General features: G+C 38.1%; 1 protein-coding gene across 12 annotated transcripts in view; it reads left to right on the forward strand.

Annotated features, from left to right (window-relative positions):
* The window catches only part of Grik1 (glutamate ionotropic receptor kainate type subunit 1), a 386,759-nt gene that overhangs the window by 215,917 nt on the left and 150,516 nt on the right, over positions 1-20,326 (forward strand). For 7 of the 12 annotated variants that reach the window (XM_059276868.1, XM_059276871.1, XM_059276869.1 and 4 more), the window contains exon 2: positions 16,830-16,997. The exons of the other annotated variants lie outside the window; for them this stretch is intronic. In XM_059276868.1, the coding sequence (XP_059132851.1) occupies positions 16,830-16,997 (168 nt within the window). The remainder of the gene's footprint in view (positions 1-16,829; positions 16,998-20,326) is intronic. 12 annotated transcript variants of the gene reach the window in all.

Below are 20,326 nucleotides of genomic sequence, written 5' to 3' on the forward strand. Positions count from 1 at the left end.
TAAAGTGAAACATGAATATTTCCCAAAACTTCTGTTGGTTGTATTCAACACAGTAACCTCAACAACATGATGTCTAGCTGTGTTGTACTGCACTTAGCATTCCTGAGCAGGCATGTTGGGCTTCTCTCACTCCATCTGGAAACCTACTACCGGAGCTTTTTCTCTTAGAAGTGACTTCCATGGAGCTTACTTGTTGTTCATGTCATTGTAAACTCATTTCAGTACTTACAACATTGACTTTGTTTTCCTTTTGTAGTACAGGGGACTGAACCTAGGGCCTTGCACATGTCAGGCAAGTATTTTATCGCTAAGTATAATCCCCAACTAATTCTGTTTAATCAGTTTGAATCTCAGAGTGGAACTTAGGTACATACTGAAATCTGCTAGACTGTAGAGCAGTGATTCTCAACCTGTGGGTCATGACCCCTTTGGGGAGGGTTGAACAACCCTTTCACAGAGGTCACATAAGACCATAGGAAAACACAGATATTAACATTATGATCCATAACAGGAGCAAATACAATTATGAAATAGCAATGAAAATAATTTTATGGTCAGGGGTCACCACAACAGGAGGAACTGTATTAAAGGGTTAGAGCATTAGGAAGGTTGAGAACCACTGCAAGTACCTTGATGAGCAATAATAAATACAGAGACTCAATTAAAAATATTAAAATGAGAAAGTTCTAAAACAGGCAAAGGTTTATATCTAAGGGTCTGACACTTTCTTAGATATTATGAAATATTATTGCCTCAAGGGGGCATTTTGCACAATTTTAATATCAGTGAATAAAAAATGTTATGAGATGTTTATTAGCTATTGGAGCACTTAGCAATATATAATGAATTTTTAAAAATAAAATAGAAGATTTTAAAGGAGAAAAATAAGAGAGCAGATAGCTGAGTACTTCACATTTTAAAATATTGACATTAAGCATCAGAGATATACCCTGCCTGAAATATATCTTCCAGACAAGATTGACCAAAAGACAGGTTATTTTTATCTGTTTGCTTCTTACATAGAAACAGAGATCATCTTCTTGCTTTGATTATTTTTTATAAAAGCAAAAAGAAGGTAAAATTTGAAGGTATATATCTAATATGTCTTAAGAGGTAGCATTGTAATTAGAGGATTTATATTTCTGATTAAGACTCTAGCTTTTCATAAAAATGACACAAAATTATTATTTTAAAGTGCACATTATTTTGGTTCAAATGTAAGCAGATCTCTGAATCAAATTGCTTTTAAATGTGATTATCAAAATAACTGGTCATAGTTCCAGGGAAAAGTGTCCTGTGATCAAGAGACTTTTAGAAACACATTGTGTTACACAGTGTCGAATTGCTTTCTTTATTGCATGGCTTGTGAGCAACATGCATATTACTGCATAATGTGAATTTCCAAGAGGGCTGACACTAGGAAATGCTTCCCAAATATGTTTGGCCACGAAAGGCCTTTTGTGTGTCCCATGTCTATGCATTGATAAATGCTACCCAATAGGAGCTGTGAACCTCCATTTGTTCTGGCTTCAGACTCCAGATTTCCTTTAACCACAACCCTTGCTTCTCAACAAGCTGAAATTTCCAGCTAAAAAAAGGCAGAAACAGAAAGACATAAACTAGAAAATTGGGATAAAACATATAATATAGCTTCCTTGGAACTCTGGGCTGTGAACTTGGCATATTCTATCCATTTAATTATTAAGCAGAAAAAAATGGAATCAAGAGACCTTTCATGTGAATACATGCCATTTAAATGAGATGTTAAAAAGCTAGAAATGTAACTACTCTCTAGAGATATTAAAGCAATCCCAGACTTTTATAAGGGTAAAGGTTTTTGGCATTACTTCATTGGCAATATTCCTGGTTGCTGCCTGGAACCCGCTGTTGACTAGGACACCAGCCATCCCTGCATGAAATGAAGGTGCTGGCAGTCTGGTGAGGAGTGATCTCCCAGGAAGAATGGAGCTTTGAAAGTGCTTGGGGACCATGGGAGGTAATGGTTAGAGAGAAAAATAATCATTGCCACAAAGTCAGTAATGGGAAAAGTCAGTAGGTCTTGCTACATATTTCAATCACCATTCTACTCTCCCAGGCCTCTGTGTTGGCAGGACAGAGTGCTTCATGTGGCTCAGTGCTTAGGCACAAGATGGAACATTCAATCAACTGCACAGGCATTTCTGGGGATGCTGGACTATGTCCATGCCATGGAATAGAGTCCCAGCAAGTTCCCATTAACACTGACCCTACCCTCAAGGAACATGTGGGCTCTGGGCTCAAGAAAGTTTTTGATTAACATTTAATACTTCTATATCTTTATGAAGTATGATTCTGATTTATGTGTATATGAGATAATGATGACGTTTAAGTAATTATCTGTTGCAGTTCCACCCGTACTGCAGCCGCTCGGACAAGTAAACACACAGAGGCTTTTATTACTTACAAACTGTATGACCTAATGGCTCAGGCTTCTCACTAGCTAGCTCCTATAATTTAACCCATTTCCATTCATCTATAAGTTGCCATGTGGCCGTGACTCACCGGTACTTTCACATCTTGCTTCTCCTGGTAGTGGCTGGCATCTCTTCTCTGTCTCTCCTTTCTTCTTCCTGTCTATCTGCTTGAATTTCCTGCCTGCCTCTAAGCTGCCTTGCCATAGGCCAATGCAGCTTTATTTATCAACCAATCAGAGCAACACATATTCCCAGCATACAGAAAGACATCCCACAGGACTTCCCCTTTTGTGTCTAATAAAAAAGGAAGGTTTTAACTTTAACATAGTACAATTACAAATAATAAAACAGTTATCAGGCAAGAATTACAGTTACAATATGTAGTCTATTTGTATTTGGCAAAATTAAAGAAAATATCCTATTGTCTATCCTATATTTGTGAGTCTAAAGCTTCATATCTAATTTATCTTTTATCATGACTAAGGAAAACTACAATTATAACTATTTAGTCTTCAACTACATCAAAGACCCCAGAAGGATATAATATTACCTAAGTAAATAGGAAATGAATTGTAAGCAACTTCCAAAATTCTGGAAATGACAGAGAGATCTTGCTGCCTGGACAGTCATCCAAAGTTCCTCTGCAGTGTTGGAGCATCCATTTTAAGCCTAAAGGCCTAGAGTTTTAAGTCACTTTTTTCTGTGTCCTAGAGAATGTCTGGCACTTTCTTCTGCAAAGCAGGAACCTTAATAACCATCTCACCTTACAAAGTTCAGTGGTCACTTTTCCATGGGTCCTGCATGTCCAGTTGATAAAACACTTTCTCAAACAGTCCAGGTAAGAACAGTTTCTTGCCCAAATGGCTAACTTTTGCCATAAGGAAAGAAAATTCCATAATGAGTTTCTTCAATGCCCATCATCCTCCTTGAAGTAATTGGGGCTTCCAGGAGCAGACATGTCTCATTGTTTAGAAAAGTCTAAGTTTTTAAAACATTTTAAATGCTACATTCTGTAGGCCTTTGAAGTGTTTAAAGAGTACCTACCTAATTGAAATAGATCTATGTATACCTAAAAAACTTAACTAACATGACTATAAGTTTGATTATCATGGATGAATAATTATTAATCTGTATTTCTTAATTATACATTACAATTTCAAATGAGCTGTACAAACATGATACCTTAAACAAGAGTAGAAATATACATACAGTATAGCAAAATTAACTTTAAATTGGTAATAAACTAAAATCTATTGTAATTTAAAACATTTTACACAAGTTGTTGCTCTTTAAAAGTAGATTCAATAATCTACCCTTTAATCCTATCATAGCTATATCCTATCCTCCTTTTTTCTTTAGAAAGATATTGACTATAACCAATAACAATTTGTAACCAATCTCTAAACAAAGACAAATATCCATAATCCAGTTTTTGGGAATGTGGGCATAGTTTTCTAGGCTACTTCCTGCTGATTGTGGGCACTGGTAATCTTATGGGGACACAAAGAAAATTTTAGGATTATGGTAAGTCCTGAGAGGAGTAGTCTGTGAGGCTGTATTGTCTCAGCCAGTTGCTTTGAAGCTGTTTTGGATGTTGGATCACCTGGGCCATGGCTGTCATTGGAGACCTTTCAGGGGGTCTAGGCTGATCGAATCATATTAGCCTGGAAGCAATCCACAGGTTCTCATCTTCTGTAGAAACAAAAGCATAACCTCTTTTCCAAAGCAACATATCCTTAGACACAAATTTTGAAGTCAAGATACCTTTAAAATATATATATTGGCTTAACTTGGCAACCTTTACAATCAAATGTTTTTCTGCAGTTAAAAATCCCAAAGACAACATAATTGAGACTCTGTGTGATTTCCATCTTTATGTGGCTTAATTTTTGTATTACTTTTACTGTCTCTTTAAAGACTTTATTTTTTAAACCTATTTCTTTATATAACTGCATATATTCCTTTTCCTTTCTCTCTTTCAAGACTACATACATTTTTACACATACTGTAAACCATTTAGAGTTTTATTCGATCTGAATCTTTCTTATTGTGAATCTATAATCCTTCTCTGACTAGGAGAGATTTTTAAACTGTTAAACTGTATGACTAGGACAAAAAAGCAGCAGCCTTGGCTTCTGACTCCACCACCTCAGCTTTCCAACATGGTGGAGATAATTCACTGCCAGCAACTCTGGGAGGCAGTGGGTCTGTGCCTCTATCAAAGCAGCGTGTAGCCCAGAAACCTGTTTTTGCTGTTGTTGTCTGTACTAGCAAAAGCTAAATCTACCACACAGCTACAGTGGCTTGGAGACACCTCTGTGTACTGTGGTGGGAATCTGCCATTTTGTGCTCAAGCCCAGAGTCTTTGTACCTTAGCATCTCTATATCTCAGCCTGCATGAGACACGAAGTAGAAAGCTGTTCTCAGCTGAACTTTAGAATTTCTTTTTAACTTCTCTTAAGTTTTAGGTGGAAAGTTGATCCAACTCGTTGGACAGCCAAATGTAGTCAGAAGTTTTTCTGTGTCCTGCCCATCCTGCAGCCGCTCAGTCAAGTAAGCACACAGAGGCTTACAAACTATATGGCCTAATGGCTCAGGCTTTTCACTAGCTAGCTCCTATAATTTAACCCATTTCTATTAATCTATACGGTGCCATGTGACAGTGGCTTACTGGTACTTTTACATCTTGCTTCTCCTAGTGGTAGCTGGTGTCTCTTCTCTGCCTCTCCTTTCTTCTTCTTGTCTATCTACTTGAATTTCCTGCCTGCCTCTAAGTTACCTTGCCATAGGCCAATACAGCTTTATTTATCAGCCAATCAGAGCAACACATACTCACAGCATACAGAAAGACATTCCACAGCAATCTGTCTTTACAAGTACAAGCTAAATCCTTTTTCAGACCAGTCTGATATTTGTTTATCATTACATCCAGCTAGATGTGCTATAGAACACCAGAAGCATTCCTTCTACCTAGCTATAATACTGGGTCCATCACCAACCCCTCTTCATCCCCAGACCACCTACTCTCTCAAATCTTTGGGAACCACCATTCTATTATCATTCTCTAAGATCAACATTTTAATATTCCACTGATGAAGGAGATCATGCAACATTGATATTTGTGGGCTTCACTTACCACAGTTAGCAAGATATTCTCCAGGCCAGGACACATTGTCACAAATTACAAGGTTTTATACCTTTTCAATGATCTTTTAAAAATATGTTTATTTGGGGAAGTTTGGCATATGTGCCTTGATATGCATGTGGAGAATACAGGCCAACTTGCTTGCATTGGTTCTGTCCTTCAATCATATAGGTCCTGGGGGTCAAACTCAGATCACCAAGTTTGTTGGCAAGTACCTTTTACCCACTGAGCCATCTTTCTAACCCAGATTTCATTATAGATAGATAGATAGATAGATAGATAGATAGATAGATAGATAGATATAATGTATGTATATGTACATGATATCTGCATATTAATTAGTTGTCTTCATATTATATATCAGTTTTCTTCATTCATTCAATCATGGTCAGTCTTTATATCCCATATTCTATTGTAAATGATGCTGAAATAAATGCAAGAGTGTCCATGATTTTTCAACATGTTGATTTCATTTGCCAGTAGTAGGATATCTGGATCCTATGATAGATTTGGATTTGGTTTGAGAAGCCTCTAGATTATTTTTGATAATGGCTATCCTAAACAAATTCCTCCAAATAATCAAAACCTTTTGCAGTGCTTTTACAGAGAAAGAGTTTACTCTTGGCTGACAGAGTAGGAAAAGACTACATGTAGAAGGAGAAAAAGCATGTGCTTAGGCTCTGTTGACTAAGTAACAGATTGCTGCACATGGCTTCCTTTCCTGCAGCCCATCACTTAGGACTGGCCTCTTTTGAGGAAAAGAACCAAACCCCCTTCATCTTGTGTCCTCTTCTAGTGCCAGCATTGCCCTACACATTAACACATAGCCAATAATGCTTCATAAATGAATTGAATATTGAAAGACTATAAGAATGCTTTTTACTCTGAATGATTATATTTGCTTTTAATGTGTAGCACATTTATCAGGAAAAATTGCCCATAGCATCTGCAGAACAATTCAGAAGTCAACCCTTCCCCTTACTAGCCACCTTCTAAAGCATGACAGTTATTCCTCATAGACATGTGTCCTTCCTTCTTGAAGGGCATTTATACCAAACTTATGCAGATCTATTTGAAGCATCAAAGAAAGAATTTAAATGTGGTTGTTATCTCAGGTATGGTATGAAATGTATTCTTCCTTTTCAAAAGACACTGATATATGAGGCTACATGTAGAAGTTTGGGTCACAGCCAGACCACTGAGGCTCCACTTGTCTTTGACCTATAACTCTGTCCTTTACTCAAGATTTTCTGAAAGATTTAAAACTCTCCTTATCCATTTTTCTTCCATTAAGTAATGGAATACCAAATTCCTACCCAAATTCATCTACATAAGATCATTAAGACAGTTTTTGTACCCAAAAGTAAGTCAGGGAGAGAGAAGCTGGATGTGAAAGGGAATCTTTGAAATTAAATGTGTAACCTTGAGATTAAAGGTGCAGTAAATATGAGCCTCGAGTAAATTGCTTATGATGCAATAAAGTAGAATTATGGATGCGGCAATAAAGGGAGGCAATATAATATTGTGTATTTAAGGAGCAGCCATCAGCAAAGGAATGGATCAAATTGCCATCTTGTTTTCTGTTGACAGCTTCTGGGATGGTTGTTATTCTTCATGAATGCAAAACAGGAGCCAGCATTGGAAGCTTTCCATTTCTAGATCATCATTTAATAGGTCACCCTTGCTTTCTGAGTGACCTCACAATTTGTCACAGTGGATATACAGCAGTTAGTTGGGGGTGTGTGAGGTTTATTAGAACACAAACAATAATATCCTGATCTGACCTGGTACACTCCAAATAAAGTAGGGAAAAAAATAAAAAAAATCACTAATGTATCCTGTAATACAGTTAAGTAGTGTACTTGCAAAATGGAATCAGAGAGGTAGAAATGGCTATTGAAAGTGCTGAATAAAATGACACTTTAGACAGAGAAATAGGATCATCAAAATCAGCTAATATTGGCAAATGTAAGTAAAGCATGGTTGGCAGCTATAAAATACAATTGACCATGAAGAACAAATTTTAGTGTTCAAAGCATAGTGAGGTAACTATATAGTTAGTAATGTATTATATATTTAAATTTCCTACAAAAGAAAGTTTTAGAATGTTTTCACCCAAAATAAATGATAAATAGTGGAAGTGGGAGACATTCTCCTTACACCAGATTGGTACATATTTTACAAATGGATGTATACAAATATAGGTGTATTAAAATATTGTACTGTACCCCACAAATTTAGTTATTTTTAATCCATTCAAAGTGAAATAAAAATTAAAAATAAGTCAACCTGTTATTGCATTAGTACTCTGTAGCTACTATAGCAAATAACTTCAGGACTACTGAAATGGGTTATCCAATAAAATTCTTGCTAAATAAAACACAAGAAACTGTGTTCAGATGCCCAGTACACATGTAAAAAGTCAGATGTGGCAGAATACATCTGTAGCCCCCAGTACTGAGGAGGAGATAGGTGGATCCCTGAAGCACACTATCTAACCAACCTACCTGAATTGGTGAGGTCCATAATCTGTAAGAGATCTTGTCTCACAAACAAAACAAAACAAAAACAAAAACAAAATAGAAAGTAATTGAAGAAGATACTGATGTCCTCCACACTCACATGTGTGTGTTCAAGTACATGTGTACCTACACAGATGTACATACACCCACCCCCACACATATACCTTTAACTTGACTACGTACAGTAACAGAAATACATTCTCTAATAGTTCTAGAGGCCAGAAATCCAAATTCATCAAACTGACAGTGTCCTGCTCTCTCCTGATGTTATCCAAGTAATTCACTCCCTGCATATTCCAGCTTTTATTGACTCTAGGAACTCCTTGGTTTGTCTACACTTGCTGTTAAGTGATTCTCTCCAGGACAATGGCTTTATATACTACTTCCATTGTAGTTACACCCTAATTTCCACATTCAGAAACAACTTGTATAACATCAACATGAGTATAGCAAACTTTCTAGCTGACATTTCCACTTAAATACCCGAGAGGCATCACAGAAAAATCACATTCCAAGCCAAGCTCCCTCTGCTCTGCTCTTCGGCAATATCAATGACTATTTAAAATCTCCAAACACAATGTCATCCTTCATTATCATCTCACATGCTTTATCAGGCAACCTTGCCAGTGCTACCCTCTATTCATCAATTTCTTTTCACACTGTCAATAACAACAATCTGAATTTAGCCACGATCATCTCTTAGCTGAACTACTGAAGTAGCCACTTGTAGAACAGGTTCATGAGCAGATCTTCCTGTGCTTGATTCTTGCCCATTTCATCAATCTCCTCATTAATAGTGAAGCCAGGTGATTCTTTTGTGATATGATACATCATTTAGCCACTCTGTTCAAAGCCTACTGCTAGCTTTCCACGTCTCTTAGAATAAAAGCCTTAGTCCTTAATCTACTCCAATCTACCTCCATCACTTCATTGAGTTCTTCTACTGGTCAAAGTCTGGATCAGTCAACTGCAGCCATATCACTCTTGAAAAATGACCCAAAATAGCTCCTCTCTTTCATTACTTTGCTTCCTCTGCAGAACACTCTTTTCTCAGTATCTTCAGTCCATGTCTCAGTTCTTTCAGATTCCTACCCAGGTGTACTTTTAGTGAAAACATACTTGGCCTCTCAGTAGACATGCCAATGCCCTTCTTCCCACCTCTGAATAACATCTAAAACAACAGCTCCTAAAGTCACATGTTCATATTCTCATTCTCCTCCTCCCTCCATCTTTTCTCCCCTCCCACTTTTTCTCTAGAATCTCACTATGTAGGCCTGGGCTGGCCTGAAACTCACTGTGTCAGCAAAGCTGGTCTTAAACTCACAGAGAACTGTCTGGCTCTGCCTCCCAAGTTTTGGGATGACAGGAATGAACCATCATGCCTGGCTGTTGCAGATCATCTCTATTTTACATGGGTGTATTCCCAGTGCCTCATACAACTCTGGTTTTTACCATGCAAAGCATTTTATAAACAAATGACTAGATATAAGAATGACTCATTGGATGAATCATTAAATTCTGAAAAATACTCAGGAACCATAACATATACAAAAACAGCCAAAGTTTATGTATGTATGTGTGTATGTGTGTGTATGTGCATATATTTATTCATATGTATGCATGCACAATGTGAGTCTAATGCATTTCTAAAAGGGATATTAGGGTTTATATTTACTATTATAAGTCAAGCCAAGTCAAAACAGTATTCCTTTTATAGGAACAGTACTTAAAGTCATGACTTTCATGTGGTTTTGTCATCATTAAATGAAGTTAATTCCCTGGTTCAGTTTCTTAACAATTTTGGAGGGATAAAGTGAATAATTGTTACAATTCCCATCCATCATCCAGTTAAACCCCATGTAGAGGGAACCAGGAAAGAAATGGTGGGCAATAGCATCATTATATTCTTTAAGGTCCATGGCTATATGCCTATAGCTGGGTCCTCAGTATCTACAACATCATGTTGTCCCTGCTCTTTAGAAACTGTGACTGGAAGGCGGGTCACAGAAACACCTACTGAATATCCTTGGAAGCCAAAAAGAAAATAAAGAAATAGTTGGCTCTTGAGCTAAGCTGGGAATCTTAACAATGCTTCTTCAGCCTTCTTTCCATTATAATTCTTTAAGAATGGCCTGTGAATGAGGAAAAGTTCTAAAACTACTTGTTAGAGTTCAAATGTTGTATGTGCCTTAAAAGATCAATTTGTTAAAGGTGTAGTTTCCAGAGTGGCATTGTTCAGGGTGCTGGGGACTTTTATGAGGTGGAACCTTATGAGAAGTCCTTAGGTCGTTGGAATAATATCCTCAAAGGGGACATTACTCTTCCCCTCTTCGCTTTCTGGTCACAAAGCAAGCAGTTTGCCTTCCAAGCACTCTTACCATGATCTATTGCTTCATCATAAACCTAAAGCTATGGAGCCAATAAATCATGGGCAAGAATCTCCCAAACACTGAGCCAAAATATACCTTTTCTTTTCATAAATAAATTTCCTCGGGTATTTTATTGTAGTGAAAGAAAGCTGACCTATGCTCACCATTGCTGAGCTGTAATTTCAGGAGGCTCATGAAATAGGACATTGATTCTCAGCCTTCCCTAAGTGCCACCATTTGCTTGCAGTGGCCGTGTTGTTAATCTAATAGTAGTGGGATTTGTCATGGTGGACAAGTCCCTTCTAAGTCCACATGAAATTATCTGGCACAAACCAAAAGCTCTCTGTTGACCTCCCCTCAACCCCCACCCACCATGACTCCTTGTAGGCAACTTCCTCCATGTGCACAATATTGCCATATGTGGTTCCCATGAGTGATTGTCGTGAAAAGGTGCATCAATACCAACAGAAATGCACTGTGATGGTAGAATTCTGCCTCCTAAACTGAATTACATTGACTTTCCTGTTGTTTATCTTACATTACAGTTCCAAGAAGGAAGTGCTGTTTAGATATAAGTGATTGACACTAAACTATTAACATTTTCCTTTTTAAAGTCTTTGGGGTAAAGAAACAAGATGAATGCACTAGCTTCCTAAGGCTGGACAGAACAAACAAACAAAAACAACCAATTAACCAACCAACCAACCAACCAGACTAAGTGGTTTATTTTCTCACTGTCATATAGGCTGGAAGTATAGGATCAAGAAATGGCAGGCTTGTCTTCTCCATGGCCTGCACATTGCCATGTTGGCTGTGTTTGTCCTCATATAGATTGTCCTCTGCATGATTGTATGAAGGTATACACTGTGTGGCAGTGAATTCCAGTTTCTTTTTCCTTTTTAAAGTTTTACTTAATTCTATTTTATGAGTATGGGTATCTTGCCTGCATGTGTATCCATACACTATGTGCACGCAGTGCTTGCAGAGGCCAAAACAAAGTATCAGATCCTCTGGAACTGGAGTTGCAATTCTTGTTGGCTGTAATGTGGGTGCTGAGAATCAAGCCAGATCCTCTGAAAGCAAGAAGTGCTCTCTGCTCCTGAACTATCTTTCCAATCACTCTAGTTTCTTTTTTCTTATAACAACAGACTAGATCATGGAACACCCTTGCTGCTTCATTTTAGCCTGATTACCTTGTAAAATATAGTCGGTCGCTAGATGTTAGGTACTGGGGTTAGGGATTCAGTCTATCAATTTGGGGTGGAAACACTTCAGGTTATAATAATGACATGTACTCACGAAAAAAAAGGAATTTTAATTCAAATTAACTCAAAACCATGAACATACTTATTTGTTTTATATTCTTTATTTAGTGGCTGTGTTTTGTAGCTGTGTTCAAGTGCAGGAGCATAGAGTATATGATATGATATGATATGATATGACATATGTATGTATATACACATATACACATACACTATATATATATATTATACCATTATAAGTATATATAATATATATATATTATACCAGTATAAGTAAGTATAAGCCTTATTTGTACCAACCTCTATTCTTCTAGGCAAAGCACAGTGGGAAAAAAATCAACACAGGAAACCCACAGGTCTTCAAAAATCAAGTCTAAATACACACACTATTTTCCAAACTTATACCTATTTTGGTATTTATAAGAAATATAGTTTTACCCTTATCAATTCAAAGAGCACAAATATCTATCTGTACAGAAAGCTAGAGTCTTTTGTTTGTTTGTTTTGTTTTGTTTTTAAGACAGGGTTTCTTTGTGTAGCTTTGGAGCTTGTCCTGGAACTCACTCTGTAGACCAGGCTGGCCTCAAACTCACAGAGATCCATCTGCCTCTGCCTCCCTAGTGCTGGGATTAAAAGACATGTGCCACCACCATCACTGGCTGAGCATGATTCTTAAAAGCCCAATTTCTAGTTTTAGAAAAGGGTTTTAATCTATATTTTTAGTGTGCAGCATATGCCTGAATGCACAGGTGTGTATAGCCCCTGCAAGTGAGTGTGGAAGCCAGAAGTTGACACTGGGTATCTCCCTCTACCACCCTCCAACTCAATATTTAAGACAGAGTTGCTAATTGAATGTGGGACATTGCCAATAGGCTAGACTGGTTGGCCAGTGAGCTCCTAGGATCCCCCTGTGCTGTGAGATATTCTGTATGCTGTGAATGTGTTGCTCTGATTGGTTGATAAATAAAACGCTGATTGGCCAGTAGCCAGGCAGGAAGTATAGGCAGGATAAATAGATAAGGAGAATTCTGGGAAGTGCAAGGCTGAGTCAGGAGACACTACCAGCCACCACGAGAATCAAGATGTAAAGATACCTGTAAGCCATGAGCTGCGTGGCAAGGTATAGAACTTATAAGAATGGGTTAATTTAAGATGTAAGATCTAGCTAACAAGATACCTGAGCCAATAGGCCAGACAGTTTTAATTAATATAAGCCTCTGTGTGTTTATTTGGGTCTGAGCAGGTGCAGGCCTGGGAAGGATGGGGAAAAAACTTCAGTTACACCCCTGTAGATTACAAGCATGCCACCATTCCTAGCTTTTTTATGTAAGGGCATAAGGACCTAAAGTTTAGAACCCTGCCTACCCCGACTTCTACTTTGTAACCCTGTGTTTGGTCAGTTATTCCAAGGATCCTGAGCTTTGACACTGAGCAGCAAGTGGTTTGGGGGAGGGGTTGAGAAGAAAGAGGGGGCTCTGTATTGATGATGCCCTTCGACCCTTGCTCACCTTCCTATTGTGATTAGGCAGAGAGTTTGATTCCCACTTGCATCTAGGCTGTAAGAATGGATGTGTGATCTGTAGCACTCACATCACAATAAAGACAAAAGGTAGTTCACTAAAACTTCTCATGTTTTTCTTCCTCATAAGATGTAAGCGATGAAAGCAAACATGGCCAAGCATACCTCTGAGGTTTCTGTACCCCTGGGCACCATCTGCCATGTTCAAAAGTTACAGCCAAAAAGGGAAGCTTGTTCATCCTGACCTGTCAAAGTGTTCCCTCTTTGTACACCCACTGATCTTACCTGAGTAACTTAGAAAGTAATAAATAAACAGATAGATAGATATAGATAGATAGATAGGCAAATAAATAAATAAATAAATAAATAAATAAATAAATAAATAAATGGATAGATGTCTTTTCCACTCACATCAAGGCCTAAAATACCTTACCTTACCTTTACTTTTTCTAACTTTGTCCACAGCTCATTGGTTTCTTAGGACTAGAAGTTATGGTTAGCTCAGCTCAAATGAGAGAGGTCAAAAGTCATAGAGGTACCTTGACCTTTATAGAAAGAGGGACAGTCAAGGGGGAAATGGGCTACAAGAGTAGAGAAGGAACAGAGCAATGACTGAGGAAGGAGTCTTCCTTCCTGTCAAGTTGGCTTCCAGACGGATGAGGACAGAAGTTAGCCCCACAAAGACACTCCCAGAAGGATTTAAATATCTTATTAAAATGGGCTATCCTCAAGTCTCAAAAAGTAAGAGAGGAAAAAAAGAACAGAGAAGAAAAGACAGTTTGTCACAGATGAGTCTTGTAACTGAATTATTTGGTGACAATGTGTACTATGACTTTCATTTTTATTGACTAGAACAGGAAAATATCTCCTACTTTGTCTGCTAGTTATAAAGTTTTGAAGAAAACTACACAGAATAGCTACTCTGGGATGATTTTCCTCCCATAACTTAAAAATCTCAGAGAAGAATTAGATATAGCCAGTGTCCACATTTCACAACTTCTGTTCTTTATCTGGGAGTGTATCCCCTCCCACGACCTGCCCTGCCCATTAAGCTGCTGCTCTTCTCACAGGTAGAGGTTGACTTTCCCCAAAAATAGTTGCAGCCTGAGTATCTTAAGATGCCTTGGCCTTGATGGGGTCAGATTCTGAGTGACATGGACTCTGTCACATGGCCCTTGCTGGGGCTGAGAGGATAGACTAGTAAACAATTGCCAATGACTACTATGGGAATTCTAATAGCAAAAGCCCTCAGTGTGGGTCACCTTGACCACAGCAACGAGCTCATCTTATATCAATCTCCCTGTGACCACTCAGTGCTTCTTGCCTGACCTCCTCACCTGTCAGTCCACCATTTACTCAGCCCACAAAGAAAATGAAAGTCCTTTCCTGATTCCCCATTTGTTATTGACAGAGGGAAAACATAGCATTTTCTGATACTACTTTTGAAACAGCTGTCTCCCCTGGGTCCTTAAGTGAGAGTTAACATGACATCATCATTTATTCTTAAGTATGGTTTCATAGAGAACCATAGTAGTAATCTATACATGAGTGGTTCAAGCTATTGATCTATAATTGCAAGAAACATATTTGAAAGAAGCCAAATTAGGTTACCATAGGTCTTCTCATCTCTCACAGCTAGATGCTGTAGTTGATTAAGAAATAAAGTCATAAATAAAGCTATATATGTGCTTTTTGAAAAACCTAATCTTCCAAAATAGGGCCAGTGTGATTACATTTAGTTAAAATCTGTACACTGGATTTCTCCATGTGAGAAAGCACAAAAAGAAATCAGGCACATGGTGACTATTTGTGCATTTCATTTCAGATTGTGTGTGTGTGTCTGTGTCTGTGTGTATTTGCTTGAATCAACAAAGTTTAGAAATACCTAATTCTGACCCTTAATAAGGAACAATGAGAGTAAATAAATTGCAGCCTATGAACATTTCATATGTCATGGGCAGGAGTTAGGGCCTATTTTCAGAGGAAACAAAGACTTGGGTAAATCAAGGACTTAGCTAAGCGGAGGTCAGTTTGTAATGCTTCAACGGAATGTTCTGTGTCTATTGAGTTAATATCATGGGTGCACTTAAAGAATATTAAGAACATACAGCTAACCACGTCTCTATCCAATACCAGTGTTTCACTCAGTCAGAGTTGGAGTCTCAGATGAAAGCCAAGCATGATGATATTGTTTGTAGTGAGATAGATACACATGTTTAAGATGCCAGAAGCTAGGGCACGAAAGAACATATTTCCCCAGAGTTAGAACACAAGTTTGCTTTGGGGTATATTCAAATGATTTTTCAAACAGAGAAAATAACCTTTCTTTGAATCTACCCATATGCTTTGGAGTATGTTATGATGTATAGAATATGACCCCAGACATCTGAGCCATAAAACCTAGAATAGATGTTTTCATTCTGAAAACTGTCAGAGTAGGATTATTCTATTTGTCCCAGTCCATCCCTCCCCAATCCCAGTAGAGTTAGGGTCTAGAATGTCTGCTTTTTAAAACAGGTTTATTTTATCTTTAATTATGTGTACCTGCGTGGGTGGAGATGTGCATATGAATGTGTGTGGGTGAGGGTATGCACATGAGTATGGGTGAATAGGGGTGTACATATGAGTGTGTGGGTGGAGTATGCACATGAATGTGTGAGTGAGTGTGTGCACATGAGTGTGTTGGGGTGAGGGTATGCACATGAGTGTGTTGGGGTGAGGGTATGCTCATGAGTGTGTTGGGGTGGGGGTATGCACATGAATGTGTGGGTGTGGGTGTGCTAATAAGTGTTGTGGATAGGGTGTGTACATGAATGTGTGAGTGGGACATGCACATGAGTGTGTGAGGTTTGGGGTGTGCACATGAGTGTGTGTGGGTGAGGGTGTGTACATAAGTATGTGAGGGTGTGCACATGAGTATGTGTGGGTGGGGTGTGCACATGAGTATGTGTGGGTAGGGTGTGCACATGAGTGTATGGGAGTGGGGTATGCACATGAGTGTGTGGGGGTGTGCACATGAGTGTAGGCTTCCAACAGTGTGTCAGATGTTCTGGAGCTTGGCTTACAGGTTATTATGAGCAGTCCAGTGTGGGTGGAAACTGAGCTTCAGTCCTCTGTAAGAGCCATATACGAGTGTTTGTAACTGCAGAGTCACCTCTCCAGCTCCTAGAAACTCTGTTTTCAATAGAAAAGTCTAAATCCCAAGACAGGATTACCTACCAGAATATAGTTTAAATTATGTTTAGGTCAAACACAGCACAAATCTTTCTACTGAGTTATTATCTATGATTCTGTTGTATAAAATATTTGGAATATATTCACCATCTAAGAGGTATTATACATCCAATACTGGATTTAAAACCTTGAACATCTGTGTGCAGTTAGAACTATTGGTTTGGATGTAACACATTCTGATAACATTCAGCCTAGATTCTGTATATACTTTAGTCATCCTGTCGATTATGATTTGGGGTCTTTTGTTAACACTTTACTGTCTTCTTTTAAAACAGCGGTACTTCACCTGTCTAACGTTTCTCATGCATCTCTTTTGCTTCTGCAGGAGGGATTTTTGAAACTGTGGAAAATGAGCCCGTTAATGTTGAAGAATTAGCTTTCAAGTTTGCAGTCACCAGTATTAACCGAAACCGAACATTGATGCCTAACACCACATTAACCTATGACATCCAGAGAATTAATCTTTTTGATAGTTTTGAAGCCTCCCGGAGAGGTAACTATTTTTCCACTTTACAAAACTACTTCAGGTGATAAGTCTGCTGCACAGGTCACCTTTTCACTGCTTGCCCTTTTTCGAAGTAGGCTTCTTAGTGCAAATGGGTTGTAGGAATTCCTGGTCCCCAATGTCACTGATCAATGCAATCTGGACTCACCTAATGGACGCTGCCTAGCCCTGTTTTCTGGGCCTTTCTGATTAGCTTATCCTTCAATGCCCTCCACTCTATGATTAACTGGTTCAGCTGTGAATGGAAAATGTCAAGCTTGATCTGTTTTTCCTTCCTGAAGCTGAGATACCACCATGAAATTGTACAGTGCAGTCAAATAAAACTTTGTGGAAGGTCACATCCACCAAGCATGCAAAAGTGCCCAGAACATACATAAGTCAAGCCTGGGATAATAAAAGACTCCTACAAACTGCTGGTTTTATCTAACATCTATTCATTTTGTTGTTGTTGTTGGTTTTGCACTTTTCTGCAAAATCATAAAAATATGAAGATTAAATCTGTGAGAACAAATCACAATTTGATTTTCTCTTTTCTTCTGAAGAGAAGACAAATAGTCAAAAAATAATATAATTTATAAGCAGGCTGCAAGCTTCATCATGTGGGCTGAATCTTAGGGAATGTGGGGGCTGGTTTAGACATCCCCTGGACACCCCCAGAACAGTTCTCTAAGGATTCCATACACATGGGGCATGCATGGCCTCTGACAAAGGCATTGCTTACTCACAAGGTTAAAGATTTTGTGAAAACAAAGATTGCTGCTTATCTTGAGTCTATAAAGAATCCTTTTCCTTCCAGAACGCACGTTGGTTTTTGCAGACACGAATCATACATGATCAACTCCATGCTTTTGGTGGTTCCCAAGTAACTGAATGATAAAGGTTAAGAGAAATGGCCATTGTTACATCAGAGAACGTGTTTGCCTGAAACAGTTTCCTGAAGGCATTACAGTGCTACTTACAAACAAAATGTAAAGCTTTCTTCATCAAGTAGATGAAGATTAATACCTTAATAATGTTTCCACATATACCATAATCTTGGTGTAATAACCATGTTTTTCTTAGACTAGAAGGCTGGACATGGTGGCATATGCCTATAATCCTAGCACTAAAATGACCAAGGTGAATTTGGGGCCAGCCTAGCATGGATTTGAGAGCCACATTGCAAAACTCTGCCTCAAAAAAAGTTTTTTTTTTTAAAGAATGAAGCTAGAGATTACTTACAGGCCATAGTTGCCTATTGACTCTCACAGTCTGTATCTCTGTCTCTCTTTTCTCTGTACCTCTCTTTCTTTGTCTCTATCTCTCTCTGTCTCTCTCTTTTTCTGTCTCTCTCTCTCTGTCTCTTTCTCCTCTCTCATATACTGTTGAACAATACCATAGGAAGCTAAGCCAATGACATTTAACAGTGATACTTTAAGCCACAAAAAATTGATCTGAAGATCCAAACATACTTGTAAATTAAACACTCCAACAAACAGAATTCTAAAGGACTGATTTTCTGTCAAATATTAGCATCCTAGAGTCACGACATATTAACAAAAATATCAATCCATTGCCCACGCTGGATAAGACAATTTGCGTACTCCCGTGCTTACACTTTATCTGGCTAATGAACACACATCCGGAGGTGGGTTTGGGAGGACAGTGACAATTCACACCTTCGGCACATCACAGAAAGCTGTGCATCGTCAAAGCTGGTGCAGGAAATCAGCGCCCAGCAGCACAGTGTCAGAAGCTGTCCATGGAATGGCAGCACCAGCTGCCCCTCAGATGGCTGCAACACGGCTGTCAAAATTTTACTCTTTCTTCTCTCTAAACCATCTCCTAGAAACTTACAGAAACATACAGTGTTCACTACTTAATTTTGTAAAACTGTGTAATTATAAAATCCCTAACACAAGTTCCTTTATATAGATCTTTTTATCTAATTTAGTTATTCAGTTATCATCACTTGACAACTTTAAAATTTATTTTACAAAAGTATAATATGAATGATGTATGTCAACCTATACTTAGCATCCACTTACATGCGATTACTAGACATTATTCTACATGGTGGGAGAAGATAAACCAATCTTTCTGGAAGGAAATTTGGTTAATATGTATCAAATAATTTAAAAATATCAAGTCCTTTTAGTAGTAGATGCCAAACACCACCTAGAATCTAGAAATCAAATAGTAATTTAAGATGTAGAGGAAAAAAACCATCAATACTGAAATATTACTTAATATAGTCAAAAATTAAGAAGAGTTTAAACACTTAAATGTATAAGAATGGCTTCAGTAAATGACACCATTCCCACCCAGTGGTCTGTTCTTCCCGTAGTAGAAAACACTCTTGAAGAATTTGCACTACCTTAGGGAAAATTGTGCATTTTCATTCAATAAAGGTTTCGGTGTATCACATGATACTTGAATAGCAGTCCCCATTTCCTGAAACATCAGTAAGCATTATCTCAAGTTAACAGACTAATGAAAGAGCCTTTGGTCATCCTTGTATTATAAATATTCTCATTTTTTACAGTGGATGCTTTCATTCTTATAGCAAAAAAAAAAAATGTTAGAAATAAAAATTTAAATGTGTGCTTTAATTCTGTTTGGCTGATAATTGAGAGAAAAAGAGGTCTGACCTTGAGCTGGGATCCTCAAGTTCTCATTCAACTCTATTACTGTCCAGTGGCCATGATTAAGTCCATTGTATATGAAATGAGTGGGGTAGACTCAAGTGTCTTCTAAAGATCCCTTTATGCCATGCCATTCCATTATTCTGTAATTAATTAGGTATCATCCCTGCTTATGTGTACTCTTTAGCAATATTTAAATAATCTGGAATTCCTATCTGAGTTTCAGAAGGAATGGAGTCAAAGCATTTTATAGTCACCCACAGGAGCTTCTGAATTCTCTGACCATACTAATTTCTCCATTGTCACCCTGCCATATGACAGAACTTAATTCATACGACATTCATTTGACAAATGGTTTGCTAGTTAGCTCACAGAGTACTCATGGGATCAAGTAAAGGATTTAGCCTTCATCTGACTGAAGGTAATGAACTGAGACCAGTAACTCATTTTATTTGCAGGGAGTTGGCCTTATGATTTATTGCTGATCAGCTCTGCATTTACATTTATCAGTATCTTATTATCCAAAGTATATTGGAAGCTGGAAAGAGCAGATATCCACACAGAGATGGGAATTATAGGAGGTCTCTAATAGTTGAGTAGAGAATCATGTAAGGAGAATGTGAATTTATAGCACTCTCTCTCTTTTTCACCCCTTCCCTGCCCTCCCTCACCACGCCCTTTCTTGTCTTTGGA

This window comes from Peromyscus eremicus, chromosome 12 (assembly GCF_949786415.1).
Source record: "Peromyscus eremicus chromosome 12, PerEre_H2_v1, whole genome shotgun sequence".
NCBI lineage: Eukaryota > Metazoa > Chordata > Mammalia > Rodentia > Cricetidae > Peromyscus > Peromyscus eremicus.